General features: G+C 52.8%; 1 protein-coding gene across 1 annotated transcript; it reads left to right on the top strand.

Annotated features, from left to right (window-relative positions):
- Positions 1–6,569: 6,569 nt before the first annotated feature.
- On the top strand, positions 6,570–10,785 carry FOXL1 (forkhead box L1). Its single transcript, XM_043435442.1, has one exon. The coding sequence runs from the start codon at positions 7,864–7,866 to the stop codon at positions 8,902–8,904; it is 1,041 nt and encodes a 346-aa protein (XP_043291377.1). The 5' UTR covers positions 6,570–7,863; the 3' UTR covers positions 8,905–10,785.
- Positions 10,786–23,228: the final 12,443 nt, after the last annotated feature.

Here is a 23,228-nt window from a genome sequence, read left to right as displayed (position 1 = left end):
TTTTAGAGTTTTAAATTTGTCAACTTTTCCAGGATTTTAAGTGACACATGACTTTTCAATTTTGATATCTCATCCTTAAAATTTTAAATAGCAACACAGCCTCTATGAGGTACAGCTGCGGGGGAAAATGACTTTACTGTTTCACTAGCCGAAACATAGCTCCCCTCCTGGTCTCTCTGTGTGTGACTTTGGGGTCCAGAGTTCCAAACTGGGAATGCGTTTCCCACCCCAGCAGGTGAGCTCTAACCTTCCCTGGAGTGCAGCTCTCCTGAACTTAACACTTCAGGAGATAATGATTTTCCTGGATATGGTGGCCTTGAATGTAACCTGGGTATTCTGTTGTTTTTAACATGCCATTTTGTCTCTGTATTATGCTGAAATAGCACTGGGGAAAGTTTGAGCATAATAATTCCCCCCATATGTGCAACACAGATTCTTTCAATCTATGGCCCCAGAGGTGGCAGCTGGTTAAAACATGAGGGCTGCATTTTATTCCTTTTCGTGACCGCAGGAGGGGTGAGCCAAGGTGCTTGGTGCTCAGTGAGTGGGAAGGACCAGAGACAGAGAGGGAGAGACCCCGGAGACCATTCTCTGAGCGGCAGAATGAGGCCGCAGATCGCTGCTTGCGGCTCAGGGCACTGGGGTTTCACTTTGCTCCCCTCGAGGAGAGGGTTCTGGCGGGTTCTTCTTCCCCAGATGTTTTAAAGAGTTCTCCCTGAAAGCCTGCTCTCACCTTAAGATCTGGAACTCAGAGGAGGTCTCAGAGACACAGGGAAAACAACGGAGATAGAAGTGGAACCCACCGGTCTGAGACCCGATCTGCCCTGATACCTGGGGTGTCCTACCTTTGCGAAAGTCTCTTAGAGAAGTCCCCGCTGTGCGTGGGCCGCTCACCTGACGGGGTGGCTCCAGAAGGCCATGAAGTCCAAGGCAAGGGCCCTTTCCAGTCCCCTGGGAACCTGGGCATCTGGGGACTGTGTTGGGAGCTTCACCCGGGGCCTCTGGAGGCGGCGGGGTGGAAGCGAGTCGAGGCCTTGGGCGCGCGGAGGCCGGCGCGTGCGGGGCCCGGCGCGGCTCTCGGAGCCCGGCCCAGCTCCGGCTTTCGGCCTTCCGCAGCCTGCGCGGCCGCCAGGCTCCGCGGCCTGGGGCGTCTGTCGCTCCGCGGAGTGGTAAGGGCAAGCCGATGAGGCTGAGCGCGGAGCCCAGGCACCGCGGGCGGCCTTGCTGGTCTTCGCTTCTGCCGCCGGCGCGCACAGACGGCGCGCGACACGGCGCGGGGGACCCAGGGCGGGGGACGTCCTGGCTCCACGGATCCATCCACATGCAGCTCCTTCCCCCGCCGCTCTCCTCGGAGGCTCGGGGCCTTGGAGGAACTGGGGAAAGGAGGCCGGGGCTGGAAGGGCCGGAACGCCGGACTCAGGCTGCCGGGACTCCTTGCTTGGGCGGCTCTGCGGTCCACAGACGCAGTTTGCATGAAGCCACGTGTGATAGCCATGTTTCTTCCTGACCCAGTAAGATACAGCCGGGCAGGTCTCAAAGATACTGCAAATAAAACAGAAGCGACCCGAGCACCAAGACAGAGACAGTTTCCCATAGACATAACCCTGCGTCCCTCACTGGTCTTGGTTGGGTGTACTGTGTCTCTCCCCAGGGTCCGGTTTTGACAGATAAAGGCCGCCAGTGAGACCCAGTGGGCTTTGAGCATCCTGGTTCTCAGCCCTGGAGGGCCCGCAACTGGAGTAGCCTCTGCTTCTTGTGAGACTCAGAGAAACTCAAGTTCTCTGCTTTCACCCAAGGCTGAGAGCTGGGCCTCTCTCCTGCAGCCAGATTTGGGTGTGCGGCCCAGCGGCCCTCACTGCCCTGGTTCAAGTGGCTGTCCTGGAGGACGCCAAAATCGGTGTCCAAATGCACTCTCCAATTACTAGAGCAATGGGCCAGGGGGTCGTAGGACCACATCTCGCTGTGTGAACAGGGGCTTTTCCTTCCTGGCCTCAGTTTTCTCATCTGTAAAATGAGCAGGTGAGTGCAAGGGCAGTGCTGGCTGTCCGGTGTGCTTTTTCCTTCATCCCCGGCTCCTGCGATGGGCCCAGACTTGTCCTCGCTCCTCTGCTCTGCTGCTCGTAAGAGGTGACGACCAGAAGTTAGAGGGAGAAGAAAATGCAGGGTCCCAGGAACGTCAGCATTTGGCTCATAGATCTTTGGGGGTCCATCTCCTCCCAGTTACCCAAGACTGCCTGGAAGATTGCCTCTGAGCCCGTGAGAGGTTGGTGAGCTTAACCCGAAGTACAGAGCAGAGTTCCCAGGTCCTTGGAGGCTGAGTGTTCACTGCCTCCGACCTCATCTCCATCCTCTTCCGCAGCCCCCATCCAGAAAACTGGACAAGGGTTTTGGCCAATGGGAATGTATGTGCCCAGTGGCTCAGTCGTATCCAACTCTTTGCAACCCTACGGACTGTAGTCCACCAGGCTCCTCTGTCCGTGGGATTTTCCAGGAAAGGATCCTAGAGTGGGTTGCCATTTCCTTTTCTAGAGAAGCTTCCCTACCCAGGGGTAGAAACTGCATCTCTTCCATCTCTTGCATTGGCAGGCAGATTCTTTGCAGATGAGCAGGAGAAGACTCCCCTGAAGAATGAACAGAGGCACTGGGGGCTCGGAGCCTGTTCAGGGCGTCTCAGGGGATGTGACAACCTGCATTGTCAGGACCCTGGGCTCCTGCGCTCGGGGTGTGGGGTCAGTGGACAAGTAGAGCTCTGAGGTTCGGAGCCTGTAGGTGCGGCCAGGCCAGGGGTGCTGGGAGGCCAGACTCCAGGTGAGTGGGACACACTGGTCAGAGCCAGCCAGTGTGCCTGCTGGTACCACATATTTGAAATGCTTTCCCAAATCTTGAGAAGCATTCCCTGCCGGCCTCTGTCTTGCATGGTCTCAGCTCACCAAGGCATCTGAGATGTTGCTTTTTGACAGAGGCATGTGAGGAAGGGGGCGAAAGCTTCAGGCAGCTGGGAAGGCTGGGACCTCAACTCATGCAAGGCTTCCCCTCTCCGCTGCTGCAGCGTTTCTGCTCTGCAGCAGAAGGACGGCGCTTGTGTGAAGTTCGGTTCTCGAAGGTGTCTTACTGGTGCTACGGTTTTTGCTGTAGCAGGTCTGTGGGGCTCTATTCTGGGGCTGTGAGTGTGTGGAGGCTGAAACGCAGGAAGGGGGTGGGTGGCAGCTTGACAGGCTTGCTGGCATCCATGGTCCCTTGGAGGGGGATGGAATTGGGGAGCTCTGTGCTCTGTCCATATGCCCACCCAGGCTGGGAGGTCACAGAGGCCTGAGAGACCGCTCTGACCTCAGGGAGGCTCAGTGGCCCTTGACCTTGGGTCCTACCTTCCCAGCAGCCCCTCTGGACACTCTCTGTGCCTTCACGTTGTTTTTCCAGATGGTCTCCCCAGAGGAAGTTTTTTCTCTAACCGGAACCCACAGGCACCAACTCAAGTCCTGCGCACACAGGCCAGCTGAGGGTTCACGCACCTGGGCCATGTTACCTCAAGCTCTCTGAGCCCCTTTCTCAACTGAAAAAGTGGCAGGATCATCGAACAGGGCTGTCGTGAGGACTAAGGAACCCAACACCCGTGTGGAAAGTGCTTCCAAATGTCCAGTCCATCGTAAGGACTGTTGCTATTAGGATGTACCTGGACAACAGGAGAAAGGATCCTTGGATCTCAATTAGCTGCGTACATCAAGCTACATGCTGATGCGCTTGGGCAGGGCAGTGCCCGGGCCTACTGCCCCTGCTCTCTGGGAATAAATCAGCATCAGCTGACCAGCCAGCCCTTACCTTCGTGGCTCACGTCCCCTGAGAGAAGCAGACGACACTAGTCCCCATCCTTTCAAAGTGGGAGAGGAGGGCAGGGGAGGAAAGAGTCTCCCCGGTTTTGGAAGGGTGTAAGTGAGGACTCTGGGTCTCCTACTTATGATGCCCGAAATCTCCCAGCTCTGGGGGGTGGAACGGCACACAACCTCTCCTCTCCAGAGGGCTCCCCTTCCCCCCCACCTTGATTACTCCAGACACACCTCTCAGCTTCTGTGCTCAACTGAGGGTGTCGGACTGCAGTAAACCCACCTTTGGAGGAAACCATGTGGATTCCAACCTGTGCTATTTACTACCTCCATTGTTTTCTGGTGCTCTCTGCCAGGCCTCAGTCTCCTCATCTGTAAAATGGGCAAATCCATCCTCCCATCTTCTGTAGATGGTGGCAGGGTTCTCAACAGAATTTCCACAGGGTCCTTGGCATCCACACACAGTAGCTATTATAATGTGATTGTTTTCCTGTCTTTGGAACACTTCCTCTTGGAGACCTGAGGCAAGTCAAATTCCTGGCCTCAGTTTCCTGGCCTGCAGAATGGGAACGATTTTTTTAAAAGTTCTGTTTCTGAGGATTACTGTGAGAAAGAAGTGACTTAATACAAGGAAAGCACTTAGAAGAGTGCCAGCGCATAGTAATTCAAGACAGATTTAGCTATTAATGTTATCCTTATTACTATCATTCTCCTCAACATTTTAGATTGTCAGTAAAGCGATCTTGCATCTTTATAGCGCTACTCTTCTCAGACTTAAGGAAGAATCATTCATTCACCCTACCTCTACACACACACACACACACACACACAACGTGTTAACTGTCTTCACACTTAGAAAAGTGAGGCGGATATTCGGGAGTACGACGCAGATCATGGTTCACTTGAATGTCAGCCTTCTTTATTTACCGGTGAAACAGAAGAAGGGCGTGTGGGGGTGGGGCACAAGAGCAGCTGCTGTCCCCCCCCACCAAGCCTTTCTCTGTGGGGCCTCTGTGGTCCCGGCTGGTTGCCTGACCAGCCCCAGGAGCAGGCTTCCTGCCAGGGAGCTGGGAATGGTTCGCGTCCCACGCTGAACCCAATTTGTTCTTGGGCCCCGGAGTTGGAACTGCCGCGGTCCTTCCGGAAGCATGATTTCTGGGAGACCCGCGCCCACTGACTTCACAGATGAATGTGCTTTTCCGGGATCTGAAGACTTCTGAACCTGCAGGGAACGGTCAGTGTCTCCATCTGGCTCTCTGAGTCACCCTGTCTCCCCGCCGTCTCCCAGGCTCGGCCGGTCCCCCAGTGAGTCTCCCGACAGAGCTTCCGCACGAGGGCGCATCCACACTCGGCTCTCGGCGCCTGTGCCCGGCGCTCCCCGGAAATAAGCCCCCACTCGGGGCTCCTGCCCGCGGCGTCCTCGGCTTCAGTTACACACTTCACCTGGGAACCCAGGATCCGACCCCTCGCCGGAGCCGGGTCGGGGCGCCGTGCCGGAGTTCTGTGGCCAGAACCTCCCAGAGAGGTTGCTAGCTGCTGCCAGCACGTGGAGCGGGACGCGCCTCTCCAGACGGCCGCTAGAACTGGGGTTGTTTTTTCTTTACTATCAGTGCCCTGCCCACCAGCCGCGCGTGTCTCCGCCTGCGTCCCGCCCATGCCCAAATTGGGCGGTGTTTATCATTGTGCGAATTCAAGCTCAGATTTGCCTCCTAGTTTAGAAGGAGCGCCGCGGTGGCGCGCCTCAGGCAGGACTGTGCGTGCTGGACGCTGGGTGTCCGGGAAACTCCAGGGAGGGCTCGGGTGAGGAGGTGGGGGGCGAGGGACCGCGGAGTAACACCGGTGTGTCTCTCGCTCTGGGTCTGTTGGAGCCGGCACCAAGGCCGGATGCAAACTTGAACTTGCAGGAAGCGCGCTGATTTGGAGGGCTGGGGTGACTCTGGAGCCCGTGGAGCCCGTGGGCTGCAGAAGGGCCGACATTGAGGTTCTTTTTCCATCCCAGGATTGAAGGGGGTGCTCCGATGAAAGCCAGGGATCCAGAAAGAATACAGCGGTCCGCCCCCTCTTGGCTAGAGGGCCATCCTCGAGACCCAGGCGGGGAACAGCGGGACACTGGGCTTAAGTTAGAAAAGCAGCCCTGGGGACAGAGGCCTGAATGTGTCCCGGGGCCTGACCTGGCACTCCCTCAAGCCCTGCCTGCACCCAAACCGGGTTTTCGACCCTGTCAGCGATTTCCTTTTAGATAAACGTCCCTGTGGTCTCTCCAGAACCCCCAAACACAGGCTTTACCTTCTGGATCCTCCATTGTAGAGTTGGGATTCTCCCTGCTTTTCCACGTTCAGAGATGACCTGAGCCCCGGTGGCCGGTCCCCAGCATGGTGTCGCCTCTGTGACAGTGGGACAGCCCTAAGGGGTTAAGCAGCAAGCTGCCTTAAGGGACCTTTAGTGCCCTTCCTCAAGCTACCACCACGTTCCATCTTCTCCCCGCCCTCTTCTTCTTGGGCATCCACATGGTTTACTCAATGAGATGTTAATTCAGTTATCCTGAGCTTTTTCTTTCTTTTAAAATATATCCAGCAAAGATCATAAACAGGAACTAGTCACGTTAAGTGCCAATCCACCCCCCTCCCCAAAGGCGGCAGAGTAGGGGAGACACCTCCTTCTAAATCAGTATCATCAAGGTTTTTGATTCAAACCAGGACGTGGCTAAATGTAAAATGAGTCAGGGTGGGGAGTGCTTACACCCCAGGGTGAGTGGGTGGGGGGGGGAAGCGAGCAGGCTTCCCAAATGCTTAATGTAATCACGGGCCAGCTGCGTGCACTTGTAAAGTTGTTATAACCCCCTCCTTGTTATAAACAGGAAAGCGCAGAATATAAAGCAAGAGACCCGCATTCACAAATACCAGCTCTCCCGCGCCAGCTGCCAAATTCCCCTTTTATGGTGTTCCTCCTTGCAATCTCAGCCCCATCAGAAAGACCGTAGCTTCTCCCCCTCGACTCTCCAAAAGGGGTGATTTTGAAACTTGCCCCCAACCAAGCTGTGGACCCGCTACTGCACGCCTTCGCCAACTCAGTGCCCCATGCCATTGGCATCAGAAAAGCTGGGCTTCTGGGATCGTCTTCTTGGATCCCCAGGGAGCCCTAGGGGGGCAGGCCTGCCCATTTTGGGATGTGAGGCCCCTAGGGAGTACACCCCCGCCACCCGTCAGCCCAATTCCTCCAGGGCATCCCGAGGATGTCTCAGAGGAGGGCTGCATCCTCTTCTAATCAGGCGTTCATCTATCTCCTCTCCCCTGCTAAAATATCTGAGAGCTCTCCAAGACCTCAGAAGGCATTTATGAGAGTGTGTCATCTCTCCATCTCCTACTAAGCCTGGGAGAAGAAAAGGTCTTTTGTGGGAGGCCATGGGATTTCGGGGCTCCCCCAGGCCAGAGGTAAAACTCACCCCTGCGCCCCTCCCAGCTCCACCTCTTCTTCCTGGCGGGGCAGACCCTGCTCCCGAGCCACCTCGATCCACATCCTGCCTGACTGACTGTGTGTGCTTACAGCGTCAAGGGGTGGACGTGATATTTCAAACATCAGATCAGTGCGTTTATATATTGGGTGCCCGGAAATTTTTCCAAATAAACACAGCTTGATTCAACTTGGGTGGGCGGACTTATCAACAGACTAATTCTATAAACAAATGAAGGAATAACCCTGAAACCGATTGGCTGGTATCAAAAAGACACGTGGAGGGAAAAGCTTGGAGTTTTTCAGCAATGAAATTTTAATTAATGTGGGTGGGCTGAGAACACAGCGACTGTTTATCATAGACAATTTATTTTCCAGCGCTAAGTCAACATATAATAGCAAACTTACAACAATTATTTAACATTTTTTAAAGCCATGAAGAAGGGACAGAACGCGGAGCGGCTGGGGAGAGCGGCAGAGCGGGAGGCAGACGCAGGGCAGGCTCCCCGGGAGGGCCCTTGCGGCGCGGGGCGCAGTCCCTAAGCCGCCCGGGTTTCAGGCATCGCCGGGAGCGCCGCACGGGCTCCCGCTCGCCATGAGCCACCTCTTCAGCCCCCGGCTGCCTGCTCTGGCCGCCTCGCCCATGCTCTATCTGTACGGCCCCGAGAGACCCGGGTTGCCTCTGGCTTTCGCCCCCGCGAGCGCGCTGGCGGCCTCGGGCCGGGTGGAGCCCCCCCAGAAGCCGCCCTACAGCTACATCGCGCTCATCGCCATGGCGATCCAGGATGCGCCTGAGCAGAGGGTCACACTCAACGGCATCTACCAGTTCATCATGGACCGCTTCCCCTTCTACCACGACAACCGGCAGGGCTGGCAGAACAGCATCCGCCACAACCTCTCGCTCAACGACTGCTTCGTCAAGGTGCCCCGCGAGAAAGGGCGACCCGGCAAGGGCAGCTACTGGACGCTGGACCCTCGCTGCCTGGATATGTTCGAGAACGGCAACTACCGGCGCCGGAAGAGGAAGCCCAAGCCCGGACCGGGGGGCCCGGAGGCCAAGCGGGTCCGCGCCGAGACGCAGGAGCGCGGCTCAGAGGCGCCGCCGGAGGTGCGGAGCGCGGGAGGGCGCCCCCGCCCCGCGACCCCCATCCAGGAAAGAGCGCCCGCGCGCCCCTCGCCCCTTCGGGAAGCCTCCTCTCCGCCGCCAGCGTCCCTCCCCTGGCCCGGGCCCGGGTCCCCAGAGGGGGACGCGGGCGACGCGCTCCAGGGCGCAGCGGCGGTGGCTGTCGGCCAGCCTGAGCGCACTGTGGACGGCCCGGAGACTCCTCCGCGCCCCGCCTCCCGCAGCTCTCCGAAGAGCTCGGACAAGTCCAAGAGCTTCAGCATAGACAGCATCCTGGCCCGACGGCAGGGGCAGAAGCCGGCTGGAGGGGGCGAGCTCCTGGGGTGCGCCAAGCAGGGGCCCGGCGGCTGTCTGGGCGCCTCGCTTCTGGCCACCTCCTCCAGCCTCCGTCCGCCTTTCAACGCTTCCCTGATGCTAGACCCGCACGTCCAGGGCGGCTTCTACCAGCTCGGGATCCCCTTTCTCTCCTATTTCCCCCTGCAGCTCCCGGAAGCGGTGCTTCATTTCCAGTAAAACAGACGGCGGCTCCTTTCCCTCGCCCTGGTCTGAGCTCCGTGTGAGCGAGCAGGGCTCCCACCGCTGAGAAAGTAGTCGCGTTTTAAAATAAATGATTTCCTCTGCCTGCGTATGGATCGTGGGAAGTATTAGCATCCTCAGCTGCACGAGTGGGCACACTTCCCTGCCTCCTGCAAGATGAACCTTCCCAGAACTGGAACAGCTTCGGAGATTTAAAAGACCATGCCCACGCTGCGACTTGGGCATCTCAGACCTCCTACCGCAGGCGCAGGAAAATTCCTTGAACCTTAGGTCAGTCTGATGGCATGATTTTCCACTAGCATCCAGACAGGTCCTGCGCGTCCGGAGGGAGTGGGGGAGAGCGCAGACAATCGGAGGGCAGGCAGATGGCCGCAGTGTGGTCCTTTCTGTCTAAGAGCCACGATCTGACCATCGCCAGCTCGGCTGTCACTGTGGCCCAGGTCTTGGCTTTGGGCTCCACGGAGTGATGGGTGTTCACAGCTGGGTTTGAAGCTAAGGTCCAGTTGTGGGGACACCAGGGGCAACCTGTTTTTTAGGTTCTTTAGCAGATCCTAGGGCTTGGTGAGGACTTAAGACCAATGTTCAGGCGGAAGCTGAGAGACCACACTTTCATTGTAAATAGAGAAATTTTCTCTCTTTTCCTTTTAGATAGTAAAAGGAACACGCTATATTCTTTGGCTAAAAGCTTGATTCTTTTTACTATAAGGGTTGCCCTGTGAACATCTGTATTAACAACCTCTATTTAAAAAGTGCACTCTGTGTAACTTAGCATTTTGTTGCATTACAATAGATAGCTCGATAGCTCCTTAGTCAATACACGTGCTCTCCAACGCCTGTTACCAACCACAGACATCCTCCTATCTCTTAGCTTTATTGTTTAAGGGGTCAAAACATTTCTAGGGACACCGGAAGTGCATGAGGGTTAGGGAAGCTTGATTGTTGCCACATTTTCCAGAACTGTGTGGTGAAGGACTATTTTTAATCTGAAGAGTTGGGTGAAATAAGCACATGGAAAGCAAGTGGAGGCAGGGATGGGTGAGCGCTCAGAAGAGCAAGGGAGTCCCCTGGGGTCTGGGGGTGGTCAGCTCTCCCGGCCCCCAGGAACAGGAGGCTTGGTGGGAGGCTCCCTGGCCAACTGTAGCCTCCTCCTCCCTCCAAGCGCCAGCCAGGCAGGCCCAGAGCCTGCAGCTAAACAAACACCTTATGGAGGTGACTGCAAGTCTGGGGCGAGGAGTGGGTGGGAGGGCAGGGGGCTGAGACAAAGATGTGGTTATGGAAATTGAGATTTTCACAGCCCACTTCAGCTGGGAACTTTGGGGGAATGCATCTAAGCTCTCACGGTATCTCTTTGGGTTGTGGTGGTGGTTCTGAGACTCGATTTCCTGAACCTCCCAGCTACTTTAATTTTATCAAATGTGGGAAAAGCACAGTAAGTCAGTAGTTCTGGAGGGAGGCAGAGTGGGTCTTTGAGATAATTTTTTAAAGCAGATTAGTCCAGAACTTATATAAAAGTGAACACAAACATCACATCTGAGAGCCTGTTGGTTAATATGTTGGAAAGGATATTTCAGACAAACAGAATAATTTACGAATTAGCAAACACAGAGGTGACTGAGAATTCGTGCTGAAGGCCATTTGCTACTGACCCCCAGGAGCGTCCATGTCCAAGTTCTGCCCGGGCTGGTGGGAACACTGTGGGCGAGCTTCAGCGTCCTTGATGTTAAGAACTCTGATGAACCGTGTTGAGACCCAAGATCACTGTGATTAACTTACAATGTGCTGGAAGGGCCGTTTGTTGGCTATTGTTATCCCGAAGTCTCAACCTCTGTGAATAAAGTTGTTTTTTTCATTAACTTCTCAGGGACTGGTTCAGTGGATTACTGGGGGGAACAAAGAGTGTAACAGAAAAGGGGAGACTGGGATCATATCTGGGAACCCCAGCAGTGTTTCTCGGGCTCTGGCTTCTGAGGGAGGAGGGCTCCTGCGTGGACTGGAGGGCAGGACAGAAAACCCCAGGACTGGAGGGTGTTGCCTGAGTGTCCCAATAAGATGAAGATTCTGCTGAGCGGGATATGCTTTTAATGTTTTCTCTTTATGTTTGATTTGCTCTCTTTTGTTAACTTATGATGGCTCATTTCTGGAGAAGCAAATATTCTAATACTGTCATTTAAAAAGGATGGCATTTTAGAGTTACAATTCCAAAAAGTCTAGTACAAACATTATGTTTCTGGCACAGAAGGAAAAAGGCAGGAGTATGTGTCACTCTGTTAGTGTTTATACATACATAAGGAGGAATTCTCTTACCTCAGCCCCACATTCATCTGGTTGAGGAAAGCAAACAGAAATGAACAGCAGGGTCGTTTTCTGTGGATTCTATACAATCCCATGTGCGCCACTCCCTGCTAAGGACAAAGAGGGGCTTTGGGACTTGGTTGTCCAAATAGCTGTTCCAATGTCCCAGTTTTAGTCATGTGCTCCTGGTTATAGATCAATGAGACCAAGGAAAGGTTTCCCCTCTTAATAAAAGCAAAATCACCTAGATTTTGAGTAAACCGGAAGCAACCATATTGTCCTGTACTTGGGCAATGTAAAGTATGCCTCTGTGTTCTCATCTACACAAAAGGAACAGATTCTGTTTCCTGTAGGTGATCTTTCTCTCGTGTACACACACAAACACACATACACGAATACACTGATCATAATGGGGGATATGGCAGGTGTATGTACAATGATAAGTAAGTGTATATGTATGTATGTACACATGTACATATCTGTGTATGTGTATATATAAATGCATATATATTTTCTACACACACAGATGGTCAGAAATTCATCTCTTTTGTGTAGTTGAGGCAGATAGACTCAGATCAAGTGCTGATTTCTTTTAGAATAACCCAAGTACTGGCACTTTTGGAAAGATTTTGTTTCGCTATAGAATTTGAACACGGAATAATTTAGTTTCTTGCACTATTATAGTGAAACCAACAAAGACATTATAAAAGAGTCTTGGAAGACATATCCCCCTGAGACCCTTACTTCCCAGACTTTTGCAAGGGTGCGGGGACTCTGCAAAGGCCTTTGTGTTGTCCGCTCTGGGGTATTTCCTGGCTCCTGTGGAAGCTGATGGCCTCCTGGTTCTCACATGCCCCATGAGGTTTTCCAGAACCAGAGGAACAGGATGTGTCCTGCCATTTTCCAGTACAACCGCACCTCTCTGGAAAGGCGCCTACCTGCGGTCTCTGCCGTTTCACTAAGAGTGCTCGGTGTCTGTCCACGTGTGGGTTAATGAATCAGCGGCACTGGATTTTATTGTTGCAGCTGAAGGCCGGAGCCCGTCCGCCAGGAATGCACCGTGTGAGTGCTATGACTCGGTGTGCTTCACAGTGACTGGAATGTTATTTCCACGAAGCAGGGGCTGCTTCATACAGTCAAAAATACACATGATAATAATCCAGCTTCATTATTAAAATTGAAGAGCATGAGTCTGTTGGAAAAGTAAAAGCTTTTTTTAAAATCCACATTTCAAGCAATCTGTATGCCTGAATACCCAAGTGGCAAGTTCTCATCTACATTTGTCTTTATCCAGAGGCCTCAGACTCAGAGTTCTGCAGAGTCAGACAGATCCCCATAGATGGTACAGTGACCTAGAGAGAGTCACAGTGAGTGGTGGGGCCAGGGCCCGACTGGGTAAAGATTTGTCACAACTTTCCTTTTCTATCAGTGTGAAGATCAGGGTTCCGGGAGGAAACAGAACCTGACTTAGATGAGCCACTGGAAGAAGACTGGGGGAGAGGGACTATTTTCAGGGGAGTGGGCGGAATGAGTGTAGATGCCACCAGAGCACTGACAGGAGCTGAGCAGAAACACCCAACTCCTCTTCTGCCTTCCACCCTCACCAAGGTGCTTCCAATGGCTAAATCCACCAGAAGTCCAGCCACAGGGAGCCCAGGTAACAGCAGTCCATGGGCAGAGAGGGGCACAGAACACGCCACGGTGGGGACAATTCAAACCGAGCGTGGCCAGGACAGTGGAGGAGGGGTTCCTTCCTCTGGGGCCCGGACCACACTGTTGGCATCCAAGGGCCGAGACCAGAATGTCTTGCTGAGTTGCTGGGGCCTGGGATGACTGCACATAGTTGGTATCCATTTGTGTTTGTTGAGCATTTAAAACAAAGCTGTTCCTTCCTGGGTAGTAGGCAGAACATGACAGATGCTGTCTAACTCTTCCAGAAAGTGTCCCAGCCTGGCAGCGGCGAGGTCGAGCCTCTGGAAGGGGGGGGGGGGTGGCCCTCTGCTGCTCACAAGCCCATGTCACCCTGGACAACACCTAGCTTACAGCTGGACTCAGGACCCGTCTTGTGCAAAGTGAACACTGCGCATACCCTCCTCCCAGGGTCACACTTCTTTCCCAGGCAGTGGTCACCTTCTCCTGCTCCACACGTTCCCAGGTCTCTCCAGACACACCTACTGTGAAGAAAACCCTCCCATTAATGTCTTAAGACTCGTTACCATTCAGTGATTCAAGGTTCAGGTGAAGGAGGGGAGGAGTGTGTTAACCTCATCAAGACTGTGCCCACCAGACAGAGGCTAATAACCCAGCTCTGCTAATAACCCAGTCGCTGTGTGACATCAGCAAAATGACTCATCCCTTCTGTGCCTCAGCTTTCTCATCTGTACAGATGAGGGCAATGTTAGTAACCGCCTCTTCAAGCTGTTGTAAGGAGTAAATTTTATGATGGGTCTAAGTTCCTAGTTCTCACCAGCAAAATGGACTAGTACTAAAGCCTTCAGCATCGGGCAGCTGTCAGAACTAAACTGGTGACCCCATGGACTGTAGCTGCCAGGCTCCCCTGACCATGGGATTCTGCAGGCAAGAATACTGGAGTGGGTTGCCATGCCCCCTCCAGGGGATCTTCCTGACCCAGGGATTGAACCTTTGTCTCCTGCATTACAGGAGGATTTCTTACCGTCTGAGCCATCAAGGAAGCCCAAAACAGTTAATATATATATACATAAAATATCTGGCGTGCAGGAAGCATTCGGTAAATGGGAGGTCTCATCTCTGTATACAGGCATAGCCTCTAATGTAAACACTTTTGTTTTACGAGTGCATTTGTGATGTCTCGGTTTCGTAACAAAATCATGAACCCACAGTCCTGCTCGCGTTCCATAATTCCGAGGTCGCGGGAGCCTCCTGGGCGGACTTCTTCAGCTCTTCCTCTGGGGCAGGCTGGCAGCCATTTCATCTCTTCCTTGCAGTCTGATAGCTCTTGAGATGATCCAACCGTTCGAACACGAAATCAAAAGCAAAAAAAAAAAAAAAAAGCTGCCATACCCGTCAGGGGATCCTCGGAAACCACAGGAGAGAGATTTCACAGACAGAGGAGAGCCAGTCCTTTGGTGTTTCCTTCTTTGCTGAGAGCTTAGAAGGGGCTTCCCAGGGCTGGCCGTCCAGGCATTGTGAACTCAAGGGCCTTGGGAATGAATGCAACTCTTTATTTTTGCCCCCTCCCCCTGCCGCCCCTCCCCAGAGCACCAGGACCACGCGCCTCTAGGTCAAGGAGAGGCTCCACCCCTCTCCCAGGGACAAAGGGACCAGACTGGGGAGCCGCTTTTCCTAAATTCATGTTTCATGGCCCGCCTTATAAAGGGTAAGGAACATTTCTTTAAATGCTGTGGCTAAATATAGCAGGGGCTGGGTCAGCTAGAACATTTTTAGAAAGCACATTACAAATCAGGAATGTTTTGGAGAAATAAATAAACTTTCCCACATTTTTGGACTTTGTGTCGGCCCTGCGGGCTCCATCTTGAGAGCATGATTGGGGGGAGGAGGCAGTGATGAATAATTCATGCTGGGCTCTTGCTGGTGCCCGGAGCACCCCCGCAATGACGGCTCCTTCCCTTCCTTGGGCATGGGCTCTAGGGGGTGGGGTGGGTGTGGGAGACACTGTTACCTTAGGGACAGCGCAGCATCCGAGTAAGGGCCACTCAGTCACATAAGAAAGATGGGACTCAGGAGAAATACATCTATTTCCAGTGTGTTTCATTTCTTGTCTCTGCTGTTTGTTCCAGGGGTTCATTGGCTTTCCATGTGGGGTGAGAGCAAACCCAGGGGCCGCGTGTTCACCTCTCTGATAGAGGATGACCACCCAGTGCTTGCCTCCTGCTCCCAGGGGTCCCCACTCCGCTGGCCTGTGGTGGGACCAGATGGCATGTTTCTGAAAGCTCCTCAGGAGGGTCTGCTCTGCAGCCAGGACCGTGAGCCACATAGCGAGGTACCAAGGCCCTCAGGCACATCTCCAGGGGTTGTTAAGGGGTTGTTCACCTCTTACTCTTTCTTCTTATTTATCCACATTTGTACTTAATTTCCACTTGATCAAAATAGTCTCCCCATGTGATGGAGGACGAATCAAGGCCACTGGGTCCTAAAGTGCCTGATCTCTTTCACACTATCTTTGCTGCCTGAGCTAGTGCCTCACCAGTACCAACCCATGCTCAGCTCGAGGTAAAGGATGCACATATGTTTAGGGATTCCCAGAAAGGAGTAAAAACGTTTCTATTTTCCCACAATCAGGAACTTGTTCCAAGTGCCTTTGTCATCAGAATAGTTTGATATTCTCCATCCACCAAATAGTTATTAAGTGCCAGGCCTGTGGCACACCTTAGTCATACATAAACAGCCCAGACCTGGGTCCTGTCCTTGAGGGGCTTATATTCACCTGGGGAGACTAGCGAAGTATATTGACAGGCATCAGTGAGGGCCCTTTTGATATTTATGATTACTCAAAATCTTTTCAACGCTTTCCAATTCCTGATAGATTCCCATTCTTTCTATCTAATCTTTCAAATACTGAAAGAAGAGGAGGAGCCCCTTGCTCACCTGTGTGCTAGGCCAGGGCCCACCACCAGATGTACAGGTGTGACCTTGGGAGCCAGGGGGGCCAGGAGGCGGGGTTGTGTACCTGCTTGGATGCTGTGGACCACAGGAGTGGTCCTGGGACCCGGAGCTGTGAGAACCATCCAGCTCTCGGGTCCTGCTGGAGGCAGCGGCCTCTGCGGTGGCCAGCTCTGTGGTCCTGGAGGCTTGGGATCCACGGCTGTAGCCTTTGCAAAGATCCTGTGAGTGGCTTGCAAATTCTCCCTGTACAATTGAAGGAGTGTTTGCAGTAAAAACTTAAGCTAACAAAAGAGTGATAAGATCTCTGAGGGCTAGTCATCACTGCAGTGTTTGCGGAGCACTCAGTCTCTGCTGGGATCTAAGGACTCTATGTGTATTATCACTCGTTTACTCTTCCTGGGTTTGAGAGCTAGGGACAGTAGTTTCCCCTCTTTTACAGGTTGGGTAGCAGGTTCAGAGAGCTTAGTCACTTCCCAGGGTCCCGTGACCCATGCATGGCAGAGCTGGGTTTGGCTCCAGGCTCTCCGGCTCTGTGGCACCCTCCTTCATCATCAGGATTTATCCTGAGGTCTTGTGTGCACAATCTCTTTCATCTTGAGGCGAACTTGGGAGCTGGGGAGCAGTGTGTCCATTCTATTACTGATATTTTACCAGTACCCACCCCTCTCCCCCAGGTTGCAAAGCAGATCCTTGGCAAAGCACCACGCCCAGGCAAGCATTCCTGTCTTTAAAGCTCTAGCCACTCTTTTGTCTCACCCGACCAAGCGTGAAAGCAGGGAGCCTACAGGGCGAACACCTCCTCACCTCCTGGAGTGGAAGAGACAGGCAGGGGACACACCCCCTAGCAGACAGCATCCTCCACGAGGCCTTCAGTGGGGCCTGCACGTCAGAACCTCCCAGAGAGCTTGACAAAATGTGCTGCCCAGACCCCTCTACCAGAGACGCTGGGGATTCTAATGCAGAATGTTCACCTGGTCCCACACTGGTCGAGCAGGATGGTTCTCACCAGTGCAGTCTTACCCCTGGGCCAGTTGGCAGTGTCCGGAGGTGTTTTAGGTTGTCATAACCAGGGGAGGGGTGCTAGCGGCATCTAGGGGGTTGAGGTCAGACACGCCATGAGCATCCAATAGAGCACCGGACAGCCCCTCACAGTGGGGAATTATCTGACTCTACAGCCCTGAGGTTTGAGAAACCCCAGAGAGTCCCTCTGTGTGATCTCCACACCCGAAGAACAGAGCTAGTGGCATAGGGCACATTTCTATCTCCTTCCCATCTCTCTGGGATTTTCAAGCTAAAGGGCCATAGAAAGCCTCTTGCTCAGGGATGCATTTTTGGATCTTCCAGCCCAGCGAGCCGAAGAGGAGTGATTTGACAATTTTTAGGAGCCACCTTACAAAAGGAAAAGTGAAAAGAAACAAGTACAGTTCATTTCAGGGGTCTGTTTTATTTAACCCCACCTATCCAAGGTACTGGGCTTTCCTGGTGGCTCAGAGAGTATAGAATCTGCCTGCAATGGCAGGAGACCTGGATTCGATCCCACTTCAGCATGTGGTTTAATATAAAAATTATTGACGTGCTTTATATCTTTTTGGCACCAAGTCTTGGAAGTCCAGTGTGTATCCTGTGCTAACCACACATCTTAGTTTAGACGAGCCGCATTTCACGCACTCTGCCTCAGCCCGAGGGACGCACAGCTTGATTCTCTTCGCTTGCCCTTTCACACACTTTAAGAGGATTCTGCAGCTCTTTAGAGTACTTATCCCAACTGCAATTAAGTAATTACTTGCCCAGTAATGAGTTTTGCATCTGTCCCTCCCCACGATGCAATGCGCTCTTGAGGGCAAAGGTCACATCATTCTCTGTTGTGCCCTTTTTCTCCTATCATGTCCAGCCTAGAGCCTGCCACTTAGCAGACCTCCAAAAATGTTTGTTACAGGATTGCATTTCTCCACGCCTGGCTCTCCTGCCAGAGTGAGCGTCCCTCAGCTTGTGATCCAACGCTTGGTGCAGAGCAGACAGTGAATATTTGTAGAACGATCCCAGGAGAGTGCTTGTCTGACTCCTGGTGCTTTTCTCCACACAAGGCTGCTCACCCCTTTACTTGCTCAGCCCAGGGCGGGCGGGTGGTGGGACTCACCTGATGGGTAAACCTGGGCAGACCTAGACAGGCATCCAGGGTCCCAGTCTGGCTCTTTTTCCCTGGGAGTGAGCTGCCCTCTGTTTTGCTCTCAAGGATCTGCCCACTGCCCCCAGTCCACAGGGTTGGGGCTGAATCCAGAGAATCCAGAGCAGCCGCTGACTACTGGGCAAATCTGCTGCTTGCCGTGGGTACAAGCCCCCGTCTCCAGTTGAGCTTTCAAAATACATATTTTTGACATCTCCCTTCCCAATCCTGTCATTTCCCGAAGGGTTCAGGGTTCAGGCAAGCTCCTAGTTTCACTGGCAAGGACCGCTCCAAGAAGCAGGGAGAAGGCACAGAATTACCCAGTAGAGGGTTGCATGGGGGCCCCCAGCTCCCAGTCTGGAGTGCAGGAGGGGGGTTAGGCCACAGCTCATGAGAAAAAGGCATGTCTGGACTCTGGACGCGCCTCTGCAGGCAGAGACCTCCCCGAAGAATCAAAGGGGAGGGCGGTCTTCACAGCGCAGTGGACGAGACCCAGGGGTTCCATATTTAATCTCTGCGACTTCCCAGAGGGGCAGGGAGAAGGTTCAGACTGCAGGCGCGACCTCTGGATTTATGGGTTTGCGAGTGAGCTGTATCCCAGTCCCCTCTGGCGAGAGGATGCTCCTTGGAAGCTGGAGTTGAGGGGGCGGGGGCGGGAGGGCTGGGATCAAGGAGGCGGGGTGGCAGCTGGGGACTGTGAGAAACAGGAAAAGTCCTTCGAGCTCCATTAAGAGCAAGCGGTTGTCTTTCCCAGCAACAGAAATTCTCCATGGGCCCCATAATTCATACCGCAGAGCTGAGCCTGAAATCAGCTCCGAGAAGCTGCACTTGGTATGACAGCATCATTAGGATGTGTTGTGTGGTTGCATGTGTGTGTGTGTGCGTGCGTGCGTGTGTGTGTGTGTCAAAGCTGGGAGGCAGAAAGAGACCTGTGGGAGAGCCTAAATACTCCGTCCCTGATTCTCCCTCTGTCCCCAGATCCCATCCCCCCCAGCACCCAGCATAGTTCCGTGAGGGTCATAAGGATCCCCTCAGTGTCTCCCAGTGCTTCCCAGGACTTTGTTTTCATTAGCAAAGCAATATGTAATAATAGTTGTTAAAATAATTGTATTTCTGTTTTTACATCTGTAAAGATTAAGTTAAACAGTATGAAGCCCATTAAAGTATTTCATGACACGCTGCTGTGAACTGCCCTTCATTCCCACTGCTACTATTATTCCAGAGTAAACTTCAGAGATCGGGCGGCTGCCATGGAGGGTTATTTATAGCGGCTCATTCATCAATAAAAAAACTTCAAAAGGAATCTGTTACTCTTCTATTGGGAAGCCAAAGAAAACTCACATAAAGACAGCCCTGTTAAGAGACAAAGCGGAGGCGACCGCAGGACGGTTTGTGAAGTGAAATCCTGATTTCTAACAAATACCATGTCGCAGAGAGAGATTGCTGGCAACGTGAATACATTTAAGCAACTGGGTTCCCATTGGATAGTTAAAATAAACTGTTAAACAGTTGTATTTACGTTGGCTTCAAAGGGCCCGAGTCTCCTCTTTGGGTTTTAAAAGTGTAATAGGTTTGTGATCTTGACATAGCAAAAGCAAGCTCTTTTCATCTGAAGCAAGCCTAAGGCCAGGCTCATCCCTGCACTTTTGGGGTATGGTTTGATCTACAGTTTTCTTGGCGCTTGGTGTGAAACTGGATGGAGGATTAGAGTCTCCCATGGCAGGTGGATCATTTACGGAGCACTTGTTGTGTTTTGGGTACTGCCCCGTAGAAGCAGGTGTTACTGGCTCTGTTTTACTGTGGGAAAACCATGGTGGGGGGAGGCTGAGTCTATACCCATCAGGTGTCCCATCTGTAGGACCCCGTCTTTGGTGGCATCTTAGAATTGTAGTGACTTGGTTGGTATCGGACTTTGAAGCGTGACGAGATATAGCCAGTTGCATGTTCACAGGCAGAACAGCCAGGCAGGCCAACCTCAGAGTGTCAGTGGAGACAGACATAGGGAGCCCCAGCATGTCGTTGCTTTTCTGTGTCTGGACCCTAGACAGGTTCTGGGAGGCACAAGGCTGGGCTACGGAAAGGATGCTGTTGCCTGTGAAGGACTCTGTTGTTGAGACACCCCGTCCTCCTGGAGGCGGAGGCTGGAGGGTGGGGGACAACGCAGGTCTGAGCCTCCGTAATTATCAGGCAATTAGCCATGCTGGGAACTCTGCCCAGTGAGAGAAGCACAGGCCTTCTGTCATTTATTTTTCCCAGCCTTATGATGTAAATACCAATGACAGGCCCATCTTACAGATGAGGGGACTGAGACTCAGTGAGCGAATCTTCTTGGGGTTACCCAGCGGGGGTGGGGGGTGGTGGGCTGGGCTTGGGCTCTGCACTGAAGGTGGCGGGGTGTCTCTCCTTCGCCCCTCGGCCTCTCCTCGGTGAGAGTGGATGGTCTCCTCTCCTAAAGAGAGTGGATGGCCTTGGATTCAGACAGGCCTGTGGCGACTGGTCACACAGCTGGTCCATGGTGCAGAGCTGGTCGAGGGGGCTGAGCCCAGGCTGAACACCCAGCCCATGCCCCTTGGAGTGGCGGCGCCTTCGGGGTGCAGGCGGCTCGGGAGCCGGCCCTATCTGGAATGGAAATCTGTCTGTGCAGCTCATTAGCAAGTTACTCAGCCTCCTGGAGCCTCGGATTTCTCAGCCCTCAAGTGGGGGTGACGACATCAAGGCGGTGGTGAGGATGGAGTGGGGTGAGGTCATTTATCTGCAGCGGCTGGCACAGTGTCACCGTCAGCACCGTGGGCATGCATGGCGGGTCCCTGGGCCTGACCGACGCCGACAGCCTCACGTGGAGAAACTCACGCAGTCCCTCCAACCGCACTCGGATGGGAGCGATTAGCATCCTCGTTTTACAGGCGAGCCAGCTGGGCCACAGGGTCCCTGGCAGTTTGCTCAGCACCGCAAGGCTCTGGCTCTGCGTGGTGGAGCTGGGGGGCGGGCTGGCCCTGCTTCCGTCCTCTCACCGCTCTTCCCATCCACCTCTTTGGCGGGTCCTCTGTGGACAGGGTGGATGGGGTGCCCCCCGCAGACACGCAAGATGAGAACTGGGGCTTACTCTGGGAGCAGGGGGCCACCGATGGATGTGTTTCTGCGCCTCTCCTGGGACGCCATCCTCGAGGACGCTCGTTGTCAGTCATGCTCCAGAATGGTTCCTGGTTGTGCAACACGTGCTCTGAGATGCAGCCTGAGTGTGACCTGGGGATTGGGAAGCTCAGCTCCCACCCCCGGCGTCTCTGCTGTGTGTCTCGACAGGTGACCCCGGAGGCCCTGTGCCCTTGGCACTGTCTCCTCACCGGCAACAGAAGTAGTTCTCTGGGGCTGGGTGGGGGCTGCCCTGATCTCACATGCCTGGGGTCTGCGTCTGAGCTCAGAGGGACCCCCACGTATACGCCTGGCCACAGGCCTCCCTCTGCAGGGACCTTCTTACAGAACACGTGCTGGGTTTTTGTCCCGTGCCTGCGGCAGGCCCATCTCAGCACAGAGCCGAGATTGCACTATTTTCTTTAGCTGAGAGCCATCGGAGTTCCCCTAAAGGGGGCTTTGGCGGGGGTGGGGAGGGAGACTTGGAGGGCATCTCTAATCGGAGGCGGGACCTGAACTGGCAACTTGCTCAAGTGTCCTTGTCCGGCAATTCTATGGACAGAGGAGCCTGGTGAGCTGCAGGTCATGGAGCCACAAAGAGTCGGACACGACGGAGCACGCACACCTGAACAGAATGGAAATGCTGCCCTTTGCAGTCGCTCTTAATCTCCTGCCACACAGTTATCAAGAAGCGCGGGTGGCTACACCGACCAGAATCCCTTTATGGAGCCGTCCGCGTGAGTTCTCTGCTCACAGAGCTCTGGTGTGTGGTGGGGAGGCCTTTGCTTGCCGGGGGATGGGACGCTAACAGCAGCCCTGCGTGGCATCCCCAACTTGTGCAGTGGGTCCTTCTCGAGACCCGCTATTATCACAGGATGAATTCAGCTGCATGTTGGGTTTGCCAACCGTCTCGCACTGTTTTTAAAATGCTTGGGGTCTGATAAAACCAAAAAAGATATTTGCCAACCTCCATTCCCCTTCATTTTTTAAACCCATGTGGATTTTAAGGGGAATTTAATCCATATGTTTCTGATTCATTTGCTCTTAACTCATCAAAACCTTGTTTTGAAAAAGCTATTTGATGTCCAAGGAACTTTTGGAGTTGGGTTTTAAATCTTTTAAAGTTCTCCCTTCCTGGCTTTGAAATGAGATGTTGCCGTTTGCCAAGCATAAATGAGTTCCCTAGCTGAAAAAAAGTTCATGTTTGGTTCATAATTAGAGAACTGTGAATTCTCAGTGGGCTGTGAAATGGGCAAAACCTGTCCCCTTTGAAGCCCCATCAGGACCCCCTTCCCCAAATCCAGGACCAGGGCCCCCCGACTCTGTGTCCAGGAGCCGTGCTATTGGCCCGGTGATGGACAAGAATGATGCATCTTCTTACTTCAGCACCTGGAAGATGGTTTTGAGGACTGGGCTCCACACACTTAGGAGAATGGAACTTAGGAGGGGCTTCCAACATGTTTACAAAGTCTGATTTATTTTAAACTTTTTATCATAGAACCTTTAAAATACATAGAAGAGTAGAAAATGTCCTCATGTCCTACTTACCAGACATCAGCAGTTATCAGTTCCATATCAACTTTGCCTCTGAGATGAAGGCTGGATTTTCTATCATTTCATTCTTCTATATTTCTGTCCATAGCTCTAAAACATGAGGGAAGACTCTTTAAAGGTCCACAATACCCTGATTACAAATTGGCAATAAATTCCTCAATATCATAAAATTCCTGAGTCATTTTCCCCCATTTTCTCATAATTTTTAAAAACCGGGTTCTTTGAATCAGGATCTAAATGAGGCTATACATTGGGTGACATTTAGTCCTTTAATTTCTCTTTTTTTTTTCTTTCGGCAATTTATTTGTTGAAGAAATGTCATTTATCATGTGGGATTTCCCACATTTTGGATTTTTATGATTACATTCTTATAGTTAACAAGTTTCTCTTCCCTTAAAAAATGCAATTTCTTAGGGTTTATGTATCTTCTTAAAAACTTCATAGAGTCAATTCTAGTAAAACAATTTATTTTACATTTTGATAGCCTTACTATTTCCTTTTTTGTGCCTTAAAATATCCCCTGTGGCCCTATATTTAACTCTATTCTCTGAGTATT

The sequence above is a fragment of the Cervus canadensis genome, chromosome 18 (genome assembly GCF_019320065.1).
Source record: "Cervus canadensis isolate Bull #8, Minnesota chromosome 18, ASM1932006v1, whole genome shotgun sequence".
Lineage (NCBI taxonomy): Eukaryota > Metazoa > Chordata > Mammalia > Artiodactyla > Cervidae > Cervus > Cervus canadensis.
The sequence above is the reverse complement of the archived record's forward strand: the minus strand, read 5'-3'. Positions and strand labels throughout refer to the sequence as shown.

Bases quoted from the DNA above. Each gene is read 5' to 3' on its own strand.
- FOXL1 (XM_043435442.1), top strand. From the start codon at position 7,864: ATGAGCCACCTCTTCAGCCCCCGGCTGCCTGCTCTGGCCGCCTCGCCC.